This window comes from Rutilus rutilus (genome assembly GCF_951802725.1).
Source record: "Rutilus rutilus genome assembly, chromosome: 23".
In the NCBI taxonomy this organism is placed as follows: Eukaryota; Metazoa; Chordata; class Actinopteri; order Cypriniformes; family Leuciscidae; genus Rutilus; species Rutilus rutilus.
The window spans coordinates 5,047,001-5,065,850 of NC_140233.1; the positions used below are offsets into that span (position 1 = coordinate 5,047,001).

Sequence of the window (18,850 nt, forward strand, 5' to 3'; positions counted from 1 at the left end):
ATTATATCGAGATTTTCTCTTTTTTATTAAAAAGACCCGTATTGTATTTCTTACCTTAAAGGTAATTTGTAATATAACTTCAGTTTTGCATTTATTCATTCATTTATTTGTTTATTTGTTTGTTTGTTTGTTTGTTTGTTTAATGTGCAACCATGTCACTATGTTAAGTTTGAATAATTGTTGCGTTGTAATTTTTTCAATGGGATATATATAAAAAAAAATCTTGTAGAATTATTCATATTATTGGGGAAGTTCTATAAACAATAAAAAATAGTCATGCAAATGTTGTTCATTATACATTATACTTCATTCTTTTCATTTTGTGTAAAGACACATTAAATCCTGTGGTTCTACTGGGTGTTTTAAGGTTGAATATGTACATGAGGTTTATATAGTGCTTTGTTGTGTTTTATGGTGTGTTTGTCTATATGTTTATTAAGGTAGAGCACTTTGGTCAACTCGTGTTGCTTTTAAACGTGCTTTAGAAATAAAATGATTGATTGATTGATTGATTTTCATTATACTGAATGATTTTTTTTTTATATATATATATATGAATATCTAATTTTTAGTATAAGAAAAATGTATTATATATTTAACCTCCTTATTTCGTTACCTTAACTTAACCCTTAGATATTCACAGAAATATCCCAGATTACATTTTAAAATAAAATGTACATACATTTTATTTTACAGTATGAATTATATTTATTTACATCTAAAGGCCCGTGATTGGTTGGCGAGCCGTGACGTCACCTACGTGACAGTCAACGTCGCAGACATGGCGGAAGTGAAAGGTCAGTTTAATCTCACTTCACATTTCATTGTTTATTTTACAAAGCGTTCAGTGACAAGCAGCGGGTTCAAACAGGACTGGTTGTTAATCGTTGGTTTGTGTGTCGTTTGGGTGGATTAGTTATTTGTGCGGTTGTTCGGATTTGAGTGTGTAAGCGTTTCTCATCGATGTGATTCACGTCCATTCATCCCATTCATTCATCCATATGACAGCAGATACTTGTGTTTGAAAAGCGTATTTTATATCAGTGTCTCTGTGTCCGCAGTGTTCCCTCTGTGCTGTGTGGTGCAGAACTACGCCTGGGGTAAAGTGGGCCAGGACAGTGAGGTGGCCCGGCTCGTGCTCGGTGGAGACCCTCAGGCTCTCATCGAGGAGACCAAACCCTACGCAGAGGTACAGTGTGGATCAGACCCGAAAAAAAAACTAATTACTGTGTATAAAAATATAGATTAGCTAAATATAAAATGCTTTCAAACTGATAGAAATGTCATGAAAAAAATAAAGAGAATTTTATGTTTATATCTTCCTCTTGGATAACTTTTTGTTATTGCCTGTGTTGCAATGAAAAATAAAAACTCGCTTTTGAGAAAGCCGAAGAGAGCCACGTAGACCTTCTAATTGTGTTATTGATGTTATAATTATACACCCCTGCATTAATTATAATAAGGGATGCACCGATATGAACATTTTGGCCGATACCGATAACCGACTATAATTGTTTCTCAGGTATTTTCAACATTTACTAGTCTGTGATTTTATTGCCGTCTAAAACCAGAACGTCATTGTTTTTCTCCCAACACCAGCTTAGAAATCCACGGCCTACTGTTTATTCACAAACACCAAGGTCATACAGTGATCTGATTGCCATCCTCAATAAGAGATCAATTAAAAATACACTGTTTACATCCTTTTTGACCACTGCCGAGTACCGTACGATAACTGTTATGCATTTTAAAGATCTAGCCTAGCTTTATTACTGAAATCCTGGAAGAACAGTATTATCGTAAGCATTTGAAATAGGCCGCTTTATGTTTTCCTCATGTAAGTAAGAGTCTGTATTTATTTATTTCCACCAATTTCCACATTCTGAGATGAAATACAAGACAGAAAACCACAGTTTAAAATACAGTTTTATTGTGCGGCTGTCGCACACATTGTGCATCAGACTTTAACAAGTGCAAGTGTCTCTGAAAATAGCAGCTCACTTACAGGTCAGCTTGACATTCACTTTATCTGGCAGTCTATTAATAAACCCACAGCATGTGTTCATATCGTCACACAGTCTATTGTTCTATAAATAACCATCTTAAAGGACCCTTCAATTTGACATTCGCAACACAAAAGTTGTTCATTTTTGGTTTCATTACTTCTGCAGCAGTTAAGCACTTCACCCGCTCATCTAAACATATATGTATATATGTGCATCTCATTATACAGATCAGTGACTGCATCTTTAAGAACAGGTAATAATAAGAAACAAAATGAATCTCTAATCATTACATCTTTGTTTTCTGCTCTTTCAAGCTTTGGATGGGTGCTCATCCCAAAGGCGACGCTCTCATCAAAGACAACAGGATATCCCAGAGGACACTTGGACAGTGGATTGCAGATTTCCCAGGTTGCCTGGGGTCAAAGGTCAAGGACACTTTCCACGGGCAGCTCCCTTTCCTTTTCAAAGTGCTGTCCGTCAACACGGCTCTGTCCATCCAGGCGCATCCCAACAGGGTGAGATTGGAGACCGTTTCCCTTATAGAAATGTACTCGGGTACGAACAGAAACCTAGTCCTAAGAAAAAAACCTCAGATGACACAAAAATCATCATTTAGCATCATCAGAGGCTTTTCTGTCCAGAGGCGAGAGACTACAGCCAGTAGGAGGAGCTCATCCCGCATGTGTTCAACCCGCCCATAGGGGGATCTCACGATAAAACACCGTCTTTTCAGTTTCGAGTCGACTAGTAGCCTAGCTGTATCATTTCTCCCGACACTGCCCTCTGTAACCGGTAGGCGTGGCTTGGGAGTGTCCTCATAGGGCAGCGAAGAAAGTGCATTCTGGGAGTTGTAGTCTTTCATCCACATGAGCCAAAAATGCATTTTCTGGCTTTTCTCAGTCTAGAAGGCACCAACTTCTAAAATAATTTCACATTTCTATTACATAAATGACCCAATTTAATACACATTCATCTTTCCAGCGGTGAAATATCCCTTTAAATAAAACATGATTTACCTTGGATACGAGCGAGAGTGAGCCTGCCGTGTATTTGGGCCACAAATGAATGGAAATCCACTGTCTCCTCAAAAGAGTCTGTTTGCAAGCAGCAGAAAGCCACCTTATGCGATATACACACACACACACACACACACACACACACACACACACACACACACACACACACACAGAGTACCTGTGTTGTTCACTCAGCTGCGCATAATAGCACCGAATTAATACAATATATTGTATTATAATATAATACAAAAACACAATATATTGACCCGCGTTCTGTTGTCTATCATGTGCCGTGCGCGTTTGCGATGACGTAAGATGCTCGCAAACACACCAGGGTTCGATAGAATCAAGTTAAGTGTGAAACCAGACCGGCGCCGGGAACAATCGCGCTCGGGCTCGGACCACAGCAAACCAGCCCAGTGTGAAAGCACCCTTCATTTGTCCTTGTCTCTTGACAGGAGTTGGCTGCCAGACTCCATGCACAGTTTCCTGAACATTACCCAGACAACAACCACAAACCGGAGATGGCCATCGCACTCACTCGCTTCGAAGGGCTCTGCGGCTTTCGGCCAATGGAGGAGATCTTGGGCTTCCTCAAAGGTGATATATTTATATATATATTTATATAAATATTTATATATATATTTATATAAATATTTATATATATATTTATATAAATATTTATATATATATTTATATAAATATTTATATATATATTATATAAATATTTATATATATTTATATAAATATTTATATATATATAAATATTTATATATATTATATAATATTATATAAATATATATTTATTTAAGAATATCAATACAATATCAGTAGCATACATAAGTCGCTTTGGATAAAAGTGTCTGCTAAATGATTAAATGTAAATATTAGTTCAAAAACCATGCAAAAAAATAGCATTGCACATTTTTGATTGACCTTTCGCAGTAGAAGTGTCTTGGCTGCTCATATGATTACTGATTTACTAAAGAAGATCTGTGCTTCTGATCTGAGACCAGCTGGTGTGTGTTTTTCAGATGTCCCAGAATTCCGTGCGCTGATTGGGACTGAAGCGGCCGAGGAGCTCCAGAGCGCTGTGGGAGACTCGGACCGAACGTCTCTCGCTCTGAAGAAATGCTTCACCAGGATGATGAACTGTGAGAAGAAGCTGTTTGTGGATCAGCTCAACATGTTGGTCAAGCGGATCTCAGAGGAAGGTGAGAGGAAACCAGCACATTATTAAACATGCTGTTCAAGACCTGTGCTGATCCTGTGCATTTTAGAATTGAGTTTAAAATTCTGCTTTTTGTTTTTAAATCCTTAAATAATCCACTCTATCTACACAATCCCACACATAATCTGAGATCTGGTGAAAAGAGACTTCTCTCTGTCCCCAGATCAGGATTAAAGCATAGAGGAGATCGAGCCTGTTTTTAAATGTGCTGTATAAATCAAACGATCTTGAATCTTGAACGTGTTGTTTTTGTCCCAGAGGCTGCTGGCAAAGACACCTCCAGGAGTAACGGAGAGCTGCTGCTCCGACTCCATTCCCAGTATCCCGGGGACATCGGATGCTTTTCCATTTACTTCCTGAACCGGATGGTGCTGCGGCCGGGGGAAGCCATGTTTCTGGGAGCAAACGAGCCTCATGCCTATCTGTCTGGAGGTCAGGTGTCACCACATTACTCATTAAACATGTTTCTTGGACAAAGTCTGAAAAAACTCAATATTTAAAACATTTAAATAGTATTGTAGTTTCTGCTTAATATTCACAAATCATTCTTTGAGCAGGTTGTGGAGTTGTAATTATAATATAAAAGTTATCATTTTTGTGAAACATATTTATTTAATGGTCATTAATATTCATTTATTCCATACATTCATTTAGTTGTACTTTTTGTGAAATAAATTCAATAATATACACTTCATATTAATTTAATGTTCATTCATATTCAATTATTTGTATATTAATATATATATTCAATGTAGGTTTTGTTGTTGTACTTTTTGTGAAATATATTCATTAATATTCACTTAATAATCCATAATATTAATTTGTTCCATGTAGGTTGTGTAGTTGTAATTTTTGTGAAACATGTTCATTTAATATTCGTTAATTCCATATATTCATTTAGTTGTACTTTTTGTGAAATCAATAATATACACTTAATATTAATTTAATGTTCATTAATATTCATTTATTCAATGTAGGTTGTGTAGTTGTACTTGTTTTTAAATATGTTTATTAACACTCATTAATATTAATTTATTCTATTTAGGATGTGTTGTGATCTTTGTGAATTATATTCATTAATATACATTTATTCCATTTAGGTTGTACTTTTTTTTGTGTGTGAAATATATCATTTAATATTAATTTAATAATCCATAACATGAATTTAATATTCAGTTATTCCATGTAGGTTGTGTCATACTTTTTTGTGAAATATATACATTATTCACTTAATATTTATTAATTTGCATAATATTCAGTCATGTGTATTGGATGTTTAATGGTTCTCTGAATCCTGCAGACTGTGTGGAGTGTATGGCGTGCTCCGATAACACCGTACGTGCCGGATTGACTCCCAAATACATAGACGTGGACACACTGTGCGAGATGTTGAATTACAGCCCGGCTCCGGCCAGTGCCAAAATCTTCCCCTGCGTGCGGGACAACAGCGACCCCTGCGTCTACCTCTACGACCCTCCTGTGCCAGACTTCAGCGTCATGAGAATACAGGTGCGCCATTCATCACGATCCCATAGAGAGCAGTTGTCATGTATAGATATGAAACAGCCTCACTTCATCCATCATTATTTCTGTATTACAGTATTCTATATTATCACAGAAGTACTGGGATAAAAGTTTATAGTTGGGATATAAACATGCTAGCGGTCAAAATAGAGCGAATCACCTTTTGAAAGTAACTTGATTCTTCAAACAGAGATCAATTACATTATTACACCAGTAGGTGGCGACAAGAGACTGCTAATAATGTGTCATTGAATCATTCATTCAAGAGATTCATTCAAAAATGCTGATTCATCCAGTAATGAAACAAGTGAAGTCATGGGCTGCATCCAAAATCACATACTTTCACTAGTATATAGTAGGCGAAAAACATTATGTGTCAAAAGAAGTATGTCCGAAGTCACTGTACTCGTAAAAGAGATGACCTACTACTTCCGGTGAGATTCTGAAGTGTGTATTCGATGGACACTTTATTATCCCATGAGGCCACGGGAGAGGATCTGTGAATGGAGGTGAAGTGACGCAACTGACGCTGCAACAATGACAACATGGTGGATGTAGTATGTCCAGATTACATTCATACACACATACTTACATACTTTTTTTAGTGGTCATAAAGTAATTACCTCTTCAAAATAAGTTCCTACTCAAGAAAGTATGCGATTTTGGACACAGCCTTTATGAAGGGAGTCGTTGAATCGTTCATTCAAGAGATTCATTCAAAAATGCTGATTCATCCAGTAATGAAACAAGAGATGTATTTGTGAGTGAGTCATTGAATCATTCATTCAATATGATTAAAAAAAAATCTAATAAATTTGATAATTTACTAAGCAATGAACATTTTGTCAGAACCTCTAGTAAATTACATGTTATTTTTTTAGTTGTCGGCTCTTTTTCTTTTTTTTTCACAAAAGAATCATAATTTTCAATTTATCCAGAAATGTGCAGCTCTAATATTAAAATTCTAGCAATATTATACTCATAATAATGTTCCTAGTGTCTGTAATTAACATATTTCCACTAATGTCCCTGGTGTTGTTCTCCAGATCCCCGCCTCAGAGCATCAGTACACTGTGAGCGCTCTGGAATCTGCCGGGATCCTGTTGGTCATCGACGGAGACGCCGTCGCCACGTCTGCTGCCGCCCTCTCTGACATGACTCTGAAACGAGGCTCCGTGCTCTTCATTTCGGCCAATGAGAGCGTCTCGTTACAGGTGACATCATCGACGGGCATGACCATGTTCAGAGCCTGCTGCTTACTGTAGGACACTTCATAAACGTCCAGCGTCTGTTCTGTCCTAATAAAAACCCACCGCCGAAACAGCTCAAGTAGAAACCATGTTCCCATGTTTTTGTCTTCATCACGAACTTGCATGACCCCAAATTATGATCATTATGATGACATTTAAGTGTTAAAATTGCTATGCTTGACCCCCCAAAAAAACAACTAAACATACATAATGAATCGGTTTGAATTATGATTGAGGTTCTGCATGCATGTTCTTTTAAAATATGTATATGAATTCCTTTTAGTCAACATGAAACGCTGTTCACAACGGTTTTAATTTAATAATGTGACATATTTACCAGGGAAACAGGATATTCAGCCAGATTTGATTGGATGGTGAAAAGTGGGCGTTCCTATGGAAGCTTGTTTCCGCCACTGAATAATAAATAAATAATAGTAATTGCGACTTTTTATCTCACAATTCTGACTTTTTTTTTCTCACAATTGCGAGATATCAAGTCAGAATTGTGACTTTTTTTCTCCGAATTGCGAGATATGAAGTCAGAATTGTGAGAAATAAAGTCGCAATTGCGTGATATAAAGTCGCAATTCTGAGAAATAAAGTCGCAATTGCGAGATATGTCGCAATTCTGAAAAATAAAGTCGCAATTGGGAGATATAAAGTCATAATTGCAAGATATAAAGTCGCAATTGCGTGTTATAAAGTCAGAATTGTGAGATATAAACTATTCTGAGGTAAAAAAAAAAAAAAAAAAGTCCTTCGAATTGGAAGAAAAGTCCTTTTTTTTCCTTCGAATTGGACTTTATATCTCACAATTGTGAGAAAAGATGTCAGAATTGCGAGATATAAACTCGCAATTATGTCATATAAAGTCTCAATTGCGAGAAAAAAAGTCAGAATTCTGACTTTATATCTCGCAATTGTGACTTTATTTCACGCAATTCTGACTTTATATCTCGCAATTCTGACTTTATTTCTCAGAATTGCGAGATGTAAACTCAATTGTGAGATAAAAAGTCGCAATTATCTTTTAAAATGTTTTATTTTGTGGCGGACACAAGCTTCCATACGTTCCAGAATAAACTCAGACCAGAATGAGTTTAAACCACCAGCATTTAATGAACTATTGTAGGGTTTTAGAAAATATGTTTTACCTGCAACAGTAACCTAAAACAATAGCTGACTGGGCACAAGTGGTGATGTCAGCAAAAATTCAGAGCAAGTTGTTAGATTTTGATGAAAGATCACGAAGACAAATCATTTTTTCTCTTTAGAATATCTTGCACTGCTGAATCATTCATAATAAGACCAGAAACACGTCTTAAAGGGGCTATATGTGCGAATCTGCATGTATTAATCGCTGTTTTATTGCATATGAAAGCCTGTCGATTGATTTTAATGCGAAGGACTCGGGACGCTTTTGCCGGGAAAAACAAAGGATGTGATGGTCACGCGCTCCCGAGAGCCACACTTCCGTTGAATGATTTCTAATGTTCAGGCAGAGCCCGTCTACGGAGAGCCTGTCCACTCCCTATTAAGCCCTATTGTACCGAATTTTGGTTGTAGTACCACCAGAGTTCCACTGGGGGGCGCTTGCCATGAGTGCAAAATGAATGGGAGTCAATGGGGCTAGACGGCTAAATTTGTCTCTTTCACCCGATTGCCGTTGAGAAATCTCAGATTTGATTGTAGGTTTTGCAAGTTCAACATGGGTTTTAGGTCGAAAGTTGAATGAACGAGTACTTATGTCGTTTTGATTTCTTACAGGTTGAGTTGTTGTTGCCCATAACACGCTAGCATTCTGCTAATGACGTCAGCATTCTGACGTCATTGACATTTTGAAAGACTTTTTTAAAGCAAATAAGTGACTCTAAAAAATCTAACACCCAGCAATGTGTAATTTCTTTGCATCTATCTTTCGAATACAACATTCAAATTACTAGACAAAAAATTATATCCTGAGAAAAGTGGATTTTGAGGGGTATACCGCCATAGACCTCCATTCATTCTGCACTCGTCCTGTGAGCGCCCTCATATGGAATCAGAGTGGAACTGCAACCAGTTCAGAAGCCGGAAGTGTAGTGAGAGTGAAACTTCTCGCCATATTAGACATTCTCTGGTTCAGGATAGCGCCAAAAGAGCCATTCTGTACATTAATATCAATGTGTCACGCAAAGAAAACGGATTCATTCAAACTATAGTCTCACTATATCTATATAGTCGATACTACTCTCAGATATATCTTAATCAAATATCGTAACAGTGTAATTTTAATGACCTCATCTGTCGACGTGAAGCTTGTGCTGACATACTCATATCAACATTGAATCACGTTCATCCTCATGGACGTTACGAACACGAGCGATATGTTGCTGACTGCAGTTCACTCAACGGCCACCAGTGGCGCTAAAAACAAGCGTTTCTGAATTCCACACACAGCCTCTTTAAGAAAGTAGAAAGGGTCAGTTGTGATTTCATGTTGACACATATAAGTTAAATGCATGATCAGGGATGCATGATCACTCACTATTGGCTGCAAGATATAAACATTTAATGAAACGAAATTTGCTTTTTTTTTTTGCATAAGGACGTATAACATAAAACCCAGATGGAGGACAGTAACAAATTAACTTTTACATAAAAATCCGGTAACGTGGACTTGAGACCAATTTTAAAGTTTTTTTTAGACTTTTTCATGGTATTACTGCTGAAGAACATCGAGTCCTTGTTGCAGACGTACTCTTCCATGAAGAACTTCCATGGTTTTATGGGTTTATTGATTAAGTACGTTCTTTGCTAAATGAGCGACAGACACAAGTTTGGGGATTTGATTACCAGTGCAACTGATTTTAAAAATAACCCTGCAACCCTTTTTATTCTCCCTTATTAGTTACTGTATGGCTTGATCTGTCGTTCTGTTTTATTGCTGTAGTTAGTTACTATTTGCACTAGAGAGCACAAAGGATGCTGGGAATTACCCGCACCCCGATGTTTGTTTACTGTATTTTTAGTGCCCTCTTCAGATTTGTACGTGTGATAACCAGAAGCCTGACCTCAACTCTTGTTGGCCTCCGGGATTATTTCTATATTTTTGGAGCTGTATTATTCTGAAGTGTTATGGGATCCAAGCATGCGTTCGACGGCTAAAGCGAGAGTCCGAATGAATGAATGTATGACACTTTTCTGAGCTGTAACGGAGCATGTGTCTGATTAGAGGAACTCTGTATGTAATTCTAATCTCTAATAAATAACGGTTCTGTAATCTTTCACCTGCTCATGACCAGTTTTTATGGCCTAAACTTATGCAACAGGTTTTGCAGACAAAGGTCACGTTCCCCATTGATCCTTCAGCCTGGGCTTTAATTACAGGCTTGTTGACGTTGACTTTTATTGGATCATCTTGTTGACTTTTTACACAGACTCATGTTCCTGTTTCCTTTTGGATGAAATTCAAATAGGATACGACAGTAAAATTTCATAAAGCAATGCATTTTGGAGTTCATATCATGACATCATGCTGCACAACTTTGATTTCAACATTGATGATAATCAGAATTGTTTTTAACAGCAAATCATCATATCAGAATGATTTCTGAAGGATCATGTGACACTGAAGACTGGAGTAATGATGCTGAAAATTCAGCTTTGATCACAGGAATAAATTACATTTTAACAATATATTCACATAGAAAAAAGTTTTCATAAAATTTCACAATATTACTATTTTTACTGTATTTTTTATTAAATAAATGCAGCCTTGGTGAGCAGAAGAGACTTCTTTCGAAAATATTTAAAATCTTAATGACATTAAACTTTTGTACGGTAATGTAAATATATATATATATATATATATATATATATATATAAAAACTCAAGACGTGTAACGAAGCTTTTAGAAATGCAAGAATTGTAGCCAAAACTAAATTGTCTAAAGCTATTAAAATTATGCAAATTTGTATTTATTGAAATTGAATCATTAACTTCTCTATATTATACATGATTTTGTTTTATACACTCACATTAACAAAAGTAAATTTTTGAAAGTTTTATTAGAAAACGAATAGAAGAGATACTGATAGTAGAAGAGATCTAGTCCTGATATGCAAATGAAGATCTCTATGGGCCTCTTCACTAAATCAGAGGAAAATAAATAATAATAAACGAATATTAATATTTAAATATAAAATACATAATACAAATGTATAAATATATTTATTTATTAAAAAAACATCAGTACAATTTTAGTTCAAATCATGCAAAAATATTACCAATGTACAAATTTGGACATTTTCTAAGATGTTAATCATCCAAATGTTCCTCTGCTCTTTCTTCTCTTGTGATATCCAGTGCTTTACTGAAGTGATCATATCCAACACATTCAATAATGCTCCTAATGATTGACAGATGCAGCAGCCAATGAGTCCAGAGTGAACATGTGCTGCTGAATCTGATTGGCCGTGGGCTTGAGGGCCCAGTAGAGTCTCTGCAGCGCTCGCACGTCCTCTAGTGCATTATGGGCCGCGTATGAAACTCCCAGGAGGCTCTTAACCAGGTTCTCCTGCTTGAAGCTCTGAAGGCCACTGTCTTTGAGAAGCTGTCGGGCCAACGGAAGAGTGTCCACGAATCCACCCAGGTGCTTCTGGAAGTCTGACCTGAGGCTGAACTCATCCAGAGCTCTGGCCAAAACGGGACAGTCGAACCTGCGGATGTTGTGACCCACCAGGAGCGGCCGACCCAGCATCTGGAGAAAGGTTATGAAGGAGACCAGGGCTTCTCGGAGAGAGCTGGTGAGCACCGGCCTGCGGTGGAGAAACAGACGCTGGCGTCTCACACTGAAGCCTGTGATCCTGGAAGCGCTGGGTTGCATCGGCCGACGAGGAACCATGAAGAGGTTGAGAGTGTGACTCCCACTCACTGCCGCCAGCTGGACCAGATCACACGAGCGGTCTGGATACATTCACAATAAATGCAAAAAGTAACATTATATATACAGTCAAACCAAAGATTATTCAGACACCAAATATAATTTGGGATGCTTTTTTACTAGTGTGTGCAGGACACTTTAGTTCATTGATGTAAGTGAGGAGAGCAAACTCCTGTGAAATATTATACCCAAATATTCTTCATACAGTGACTACCTGTGAAATTTATTTTAAAAAATTGACCAAAAATTCTTCAGACACTTTGAACTGACCATGTGTGTTTTCTTTAATTGCTAATGCTCTTTTTACACACAGACTGAACACAATGAAGCATTGCTTGGTCACTGGTTGAGCTAAACTGGTATTATCTAATTGTGTAGTTAAATTTAACAGCTGACAGATATTCAACATAATTCATGTGTGAGACAGTCTAACAGAAGGACGGACAAAACCAGTCAAATATAAATTCTTGTCATATTTTATTACCATTTTCTAAACTATAGCGAATAAACTGTGATAATGTGAGAAATGTTGCAGGTGTCTGAATAAAGTTTGGTTTTGGTTTGAATACATTTTTGAATAAGTTTGAATAAAATTTATTTGAATAAATTTTTCGGAATACATTTTGGTTTGACTGTACACACAGTACCAGTCAAAAGTTTGGAAACATTACTATTTTTAATGATTTTGAAAGAAGTCTCTTCTGCACATCAAGGCTGCATTTATTTGATAAAAAATACAGAAAAATCTGTAATATTGTGAAATATTATTACAATTTAAAATAATGGTTTTCTATTTTAATATACTTTAAAATATAATTTATTTCTGTGATCAAAGCTGAATTTTCAGCATCATTACTCCAGTCTTCAGTGTCACATGATCATTCAGAAATCATTCTAATATGATATGATATTGTGCTGCTTAATATTTTTTTATAGCCTGTGAGACTTTTTCATTATTCTTTGATGAATAAAACGTTTTTTTTAAAAAAACAGAATTTATTTAAAATAGAAATCTTTTGCAACATTATACACTACAGTTCAAAAGTTCAGTCAGTATTTATTTATTTTTTTAAGAAATTAATACTTTTATTCAGCAAGGATGTGTTAAATTTATTTATTTTTTATTTTTTATGACATTAAAGATTTATATTGTTAGAAAAGATTTATATTGTTAGAAAAGATTTCTATTTTGAATAAATTGTGTATTTATATATCAAGGAATCCTGAAAAAATATCACAGGTTATTAAAAATATTAAGCAGCACGACTGTTTGCATTAATAATGTTGATAATAAATCATCATATTAGAATGATTTCTGAAGGATCATGTGACACTGAAGACTGGAGTAATGATGCTGAATATTCAGCTTTGATCACAGAAAAATTATATTTGAACATATTCACATAGAAAACAATTATGTTTAATTATAATATTTCACAATAATACAGTTTTTTTCTGTATTTTTGATCAAATAAAAGCAGGCTTGATGAGCATAAACGACTTCTTTCATAACATTTAATAGACTAGGATTTGAGAATATGATTCCTAAAAAATGATGTAACGTTAGCCAAGCCATAGGGAACTTTTGTTGTCAAAACTGAGCAGAGACCTCATTCATACAATCGTTTACATATTTCTCATGCTTAATAAGGAATTGGTTTATAAAATCACATACCCAGACCAGTCGTCTCTAAATCAAAGAACACAGTACAAGCTGAATGCTGAGAGCTAGAATCCATTACTTTTAAACTCATCGGAGTTGCTTTTCCGTCCGGTCTACTATTTTGAATGTTTGGATCATGAATATTAATTACGGTACGACGTGACGTTCGTCAGTAGTCCAAACTGATTGGCTTAAAGGCATACGTCAGTAGGCGGTCGCTGGCGAATCGTGGCGAATGAACGAACGCTTATGAGGGCGTGTCCTATGCATAACGATGTTCAGTGATTGGACGCTCTAAACAAAAACGTCACCCAGAAATAATTAATATTCATGTTATAAGCATTCTACATTAAACAGCGACATCAGGTGGACTGGAATAGCTCGTGTATTTTTAAAAGAGTTAATACACGGTTTTTGGTGTATATATCATGTTTTTAAAAGTATTTCGAAATCACACAAGTGTTCTTTTTTTTTAAATGAAACGATTTTGATTAAAAAAAAAAAAAAAAAAAATCAGCACTTTTATTTTGAAAAGTGGCTCTAGTGATTTATTTACGGGCTAGAATAACGCGCGCGCCCGTGCATGTTTATGCCATCTCCCCCATAATTCGTGCACGTCTGATCATTAACCACGCTGCTTCTGGCTCTCGGTTTAGATCTCTGTCTCTTGTGTTTTAAGCTATAAGGGCATATTGAGAAATCACGCGTGTGTTGCCCTACATCTCCGTGTTTTTGGTAAAGGATTCATTGTCTCAGGGTAAGTAACGTTACATCAATTCATATTCAGTAAACATGGCTGTGGTATTCACAGATTATTACTTATTTACATAGTATTGCATCGTGCTATCTATGCTTTGCATTATGTATATGTATGTATATAAAATATTGAATTACATATATATATATATATATGGAATTCAATATTTTATATGCATATATACACATAAACAATACACATTGATATATATATATATATATATATATATATATATATATATATATATAGTAATGTGTATTGTTTATGTGTATATATACATTCGTGTGTGTGTATATATTTATAATGATGATATATTATAATGATGATATATATTTTGCATCACTAATGAAACATTTGTATGTCTTATTTATGTTTCAGAATCATGACTTCTCAGGTGAGGCAGAACTTCCATCAGGAGTGTGAGGCGGCCATCAACAGACAGATTTACCTGGAGCTGTACGCCTCATACGTCTACCTGTCCATGGTGAGAGAGCAGACATTTATTATATGAGTGATCACTTATAACTAGATCTGTATTATTATAATGAATAGTCTTCAGGCCAGGGGTTTCATATTTACATTGCTTATTTACATTTGTATATAACATGCTGTACATACACATATTGTCTATTTTGTATATGTGACCCTGGACCACAAAACCAGTCACAAGGGTCAATTTTTTTTTAAATTGAGATTTATACATCGTCTGAAAGCTGAATAAATAAGCTTTCCATTGATGTATGGTTTGTTAGGATAGGACAATATAAAACTATTTGAAAATCTGGAATCTGAGGGTGCAGAAAAACAGAAATCGCCTTTAAAGTTCTACATTTATGTTCACGATTGTGCTGCATTCACTCACAAAAATAAATATTTTATATATTTACGGTAGGAAATGTACAAAATATCTTCGTGTAACATGATCTTTACTTAATATCCTAATGATTTTCGGCATAAAAGATAAAATCAATAATTTTGACCCATACAATGTATTGTTGGCTATTGCCACAAATATACCCGTGTGACACGTGACTGGTTTTGTGGTCCAGGGTCACATATTATATATATTTCTATCATCTGTCTTGTTGCTGTTATTCTGTCTATGCTGTGGACGCTTCTGTCACCAAGACAAATTCCCTGTTTCTGTAAACATAAATGGCAATAAAGCTCATTCTGATTGTGATATGGGTTCATCGTTGACTCTTCTTCTCTCCAGGGTTATTATTTTGACAGGGATGACAAGTCTTTGCCCAATTTTGCTAAGTTTTTCCACGAGCAGTCTAAGGAGGAGAGAGAACATGCAGAGAAGCTGATGAGTCTGCAGAACCAGAGAGGAGGACGGATCTACCTGCAGGACATCAAGGTACGGGACAGGTCGATCGAGTTAGATGTCCATTAGTTGGAGGAAATGAGCATGTGTGTGTGTGTGTGTGTGTGTGTGTGTGTGTGTGTGTGCAGAAGCCGGATCGGGATGAGTGGGGCAGTGGTCTGGAAGCGCTGGAATGTGCTCTGGCTCTGGAAAAGAGCATAAATCTGTCGTTACTGGAACTCCACAAGGTGGCAACTCAACACAACGATCCACATGTGAGTACACAACAAATAAGGGCATGACATTTTAAAATGACCAATTAACTGGGGTATCTTCAACTAAAACTAAACCATTACAAAACGTTGTTGTTTTAAACTGTATGAAATAAAGTGAAATTAAATTAAATGAAATATGTAAAAAAAAATTGTTAACATTTATTTTATTTCAAATAATAAAAATGGTTTTAACTTTAGTTAACGATAACACCATTAAACACTCATTTTAATTACTTAATAAAATACTTTTAAAAGACATGAACTTATTTTATTTAACTTTCATGCATTTTTAAGTACTAAAATAACTAAAACTGAAATATATAAACAAGAACAATTTTTTTTACAAAAACACACGACAAAAGTACAAATACTTACGCATTATATGAAAACAGAAAATGTAAAAACTCAAAATATGAATAAAAACTATAATTGTATATTAATGATACTAAAATAAGTTATTTATTAATCACATGCCTGGAAAAGTCTGTAAGTCTAATATAAATTATAAACCACTTCAAATGGTTATAAATTTCTCTTTGTTAGAAATGATTAAAAGTGAAAGTAATCACTCCTGAAAATGTTCTTTAGTCATTAAATTGGGGACCTTGATGCTAATGTGTCCAAAAAACATGAATACATACTTTATTGTAAGAGATGTGAGCTTTGTTGATCAGTTTTTGTAATGTGAGTTACCCAGAATGCCAAAAATAGACATCATTTATCCATTCTCCTGTTGGGAGGGTTTGAGCTCAGAATAGGATCAGATCTGTCTGTGTGATCTCAACAACTGACCCTAGATCAGATCGTCCCTGTAAAGAGTTAAACTGTATGTAGAAACCATGAATTAGAATCACCACCTGTAATTACTGCAACTGATTGTTAGTGGGAAAGCAGCTAAAACTGAACAATGGCGTGTCAGTGTTTGTGACTGTGCTCTCCGTCGTTCTCTCACGCCAGGTTTGTGATTTCCTGGAGACGCATTACCTGGACGAGCAGGTGAAGTCCATTAAAGAGCTGTCCGACTGGCTGGGCAGCCTGAGGCGTATGGGAGCTCCTCAGAACGGCATGGCCGAGTATCTGTTCGACAAGCACACTCTGGGGAAGGAAAGCTCTTAGACTGTCAGTCTCTCCTGTATGTGATGTAATCAGTCAGTCAGCCAATCATAGTCATGCTGTAGTTTAGCCCGAACCTTTCATAAGCCATAGCTACAGCCAGGGTTCGAATTACACAATGGCCTTGTTCATTACATACAGTGATATATGAATATACACGATGAACACTGATGTGAACATTTTGGCAGATAACCGATAATCCTTTGTATTGAAAGCCGATAACCGATATTTTGGCCGATTAATCTAAATTTTTATATAATTTTTGAGAGCCTGATTACAAAAACAAAAGTCTCACCATTAAAAGCCATGTCTCAAACACACAATTATGATGTTCTCATTATAATGTTATGTAGCTTATATGACAGACTTGCGCTGCACATGTTGCACTGAACTGTATTTTCCTTTTTTTAAGTGATTTCAATCATATTTCAAGCAATTCAAAACCATCATGTTGATCAGTGCGCATCTGAAGTGTCTCAGCTGAAGGAAATAATACATTATTTATCAGCTTTAATACATCGGACAAGTTTTCTTATCGGGTCGATACCGATAACATTAAAAATGAACATATATGGGCCGATACCGATATCGGTATCCATAATGAACAACATTTCAAATGCAATTGACTGACAGATAAACTGTGTGCTCCTATTTCAGTGTTGTTGTGGGTACTTTCAGCAAACAGTTTGCCTCGTACATTCAGATTAACAGTGTTAAAGAGGGCAAATGTTATCATTCAGCTGAACTGTGTATATGCAATTTAAACGCGTTATGTTCTTCACTCATGCAATAAATGCACATCTCTGAATTCAAGAGCGTATTTAATTCAACTGCTCATGTAAAGATAATGGTACGACCCATTTCTGATTTAAAATCAGTCTGAGTTAGAAACATATCTGCATATTTACTGGTAAAGCTTCATATTACAGGACTACTTTCTTTGACCAACATCTATTCGCACCCTGGCTATAGTCCAAATACCATTTACACGCCACATTTAGTGCTTTTATTATATGCAATATTCTATATGTAATCATTCAAACTAGTTGATCTCAATAAAAATGCCTAAAATGAGTGACGTTGTACGTGTCTTTCTTTTAGACAGAACTGTATGTTTAAGGTATTCACTGGCAGGAAGTAACAAGGAAAAGAAAAAGTGACCACAATAGTTCAAAAAAAGAATGGAGGACATCTGAGAATAATCATGCATAATTAATGAAGGTTAAGAATAGATGCATAATTTATGAAGCGCATCCTGGCTAAGTGAAAGTGAGTCAGCAATAAAAAATACTGATCTAGACCATTTACAACCTAAAATGGAAAGTAGTTATTTTATTTCATTTTAATTTAACTAAAATAGCTAACTTTAGTTAAATTTAGTTTAATTTAACTAAAATAGCTAACACCTTCGAAATAAATTCGAAGGTGTTATTTTCGAATGCGCATGCGTCGCGTCTGAACGCGTTGTTGTCTTTGGAGCTCCATCGATTTGATTTATAAATCTTGATTTTATTCTTTAAACTTACAACAAACATTTTCTACTTTACCTCACTGAGAAGCACTACTGCTCAACCCTCATAGTTACAACGCGGACTGTTGAGCAGACGCGTCTCAAGCCTATTAGTGATCCAACGCTGGATACTCCTATAGGTTACTCCCGTGGATCACGGCTGAACGCGTCTTCTCAACACTCACTTACAAACATTTTTCGCCTATCGTGCGTCTACTCTACACCCGTACCACTAAAAAGACGGATTATATCTAAAACTTCAGTCATAAATT

General features: G+C 35.8%; 3 protein-coding genes across 8 annotated transcripts; 2 read left to right on the top strand and 1 right to left on the bottom strand.

The window, feature by feature from the left end:
- The first annotated feature begins 732 nt into the window (after nucleotides 1-732).
- Nucleotides 733-8,525, top strand: mpi (mannose phosphate isomerase). 6 transcript variants are annotated; one of them, XR_014626017.1, is made up of 9 exons: nucleotides 733-797; nucleotides 1,062-1,189; nucleotides 2,321-2,521; nucleotides 3,481-3,622; nucleotides 4,057-4,236; nucleotides 4,512-4,685; nucleotides 5,554-5,762; nucleotides 6,824-7,461; nucleotides 7,529-7,763. XR_014626017.1 is itself a non-coding variant. In XM_084397313.1 (8 exons), exons 1-8 carry the CDS (start codon nucleotides 782-784, stop codon nucleotides 7,040-7,042), a joined length of 1,269 nt encoding a protein of 422 aa, XP_084253439.1. In that variant the 5' UTR covers nucleotides 733-781; the 3' UTR covers nucleotides 7,043-8,525. The 6 variants fall into 6 exon arrangements, 2 of the variants coding, with proteins under 2 accessions (XP_084253439.1, XP_084253440.1); XR_014626018.1 differs by having other exon boundaries at nucleotides 7,571-7,762; XR_014626019.1 differs by lacking the exon at nucleotides 733-797 and adding an exon at nucleotides 808-946.
- Nucleotides 8,526-11,229: 2,704 nt separating this feature from the next.
- plex9.2 (PML-like exon 9.2) lies at nucleotides 11,230-13,725 on the bottom strand. Its single transcript, XM_084397914.1, has 2 exons — nucleotides 13,627-13,725; nucleotides 11,230-11,974 (listed from the first exon to the last, which is right to left on the bottom strand). The coding sequence occupies exons 1-2, from the start codon at nucleotides 13,703-13,705 to the stop codon at nucleotides 11,418-11,420; spliced, it is 636 nt and encodes a 211-aa protein (XP_084254040.1). The 5' UTR covers nucleotides 13,706-13,725; the 3' UTR covers nucleotides 11,230-11,417.
- A 425-nt stretch (nucleotides 13,726-14,150) lies between these two features.
- fth1b (ferritin, heavy polypeptide 1b) lies at nucleotides 14,151-18,142 on the top strand. The gene is made up of 5 exons (XM_084397119.1): nucleotides 14,151-14,371; nucleotides 14,750-14,855; nucleotides 15,588-15,734; nucleotides 15,830-15,955; nucleotides 16,913-18,142. The coding sequence occupies exons 2-5, from the start codon at nucleotides 14,754-14,756 to the stop codon at nucleotides 17,069-17,071; spliced, it is 534 nt and encodes a 177-aa protein (XP_084253245.1). The 5' UTR covers nucleotides 14,151-14,371; nucleotides 14,750-14,753; the 3' UTR covers nucleotides 17,072-18,142.
- The last annotated feature ends 708 nt before the right edge of the window (nucleotides 18,143-18,850 follow it).

What these genes read in the sequence shown, in the direction of transcription:
- mpi (XM_084397313.1), top strand. An exon ending in TCCAGGCGCATCCCAACAGG is followed by an intron (nt 2,522 to 3,480) that starts GTGAGATTGGAG and finishes GTCTCTTGACAG; the next exon opens with GAGTTGGCTGCCAGACTCCA. An exon ending in CAAGCGGATCTCAGAGGAAG is followed by an intron (nt 4,237 to 4,511) that starts GTGAGAGGAAAC and finishes TTTTTGTCCCAG; the next exon opens with AGGCTGCTGGCAAAGACACC.
- fth1b (XM_084397119.1), top strand. Translation starts at nt 14,754, where the DNA reads ATGACTTCTCAGGTGAGGCAGAACTTCCATCAGGAGTGTGAGGCGGCC. An exon ending in CATACGTCTACCTGTCCATG is followed by an intron (nt 14,856 to 15,587) that starts GTGAGAGAGCAG and finishes TCTTCTCTCCAG; the next exon opens with GGTTATTATTTTGACAGGGA. An exon ending in CTCAACACAACGATCCACAT is followed by an intron (nt 15,956 to 16,912) that starts GTGAGTACACAA and finishes CTCTCACGCCAG; the next exon opens with GTTTGTGATTTCCTGGAGAC.
- plex9.2 (XM_084397914.1), bottom strand. Translation starts at nt 13,705, where the DNA reads ATGAGTTTAAAAGTAATGGATTCTAGCTCTCAGCATTCAGCTTGTACT. An exon ending in TTTAGAGACGACTGGTCTGG is followed by an intron (nt 11,975 to 13,626) that starts GTATGTGATTTT and finishes GAATGTATCCAG; the next exon opens with ACCGCTCGTGTGATCTGGTC.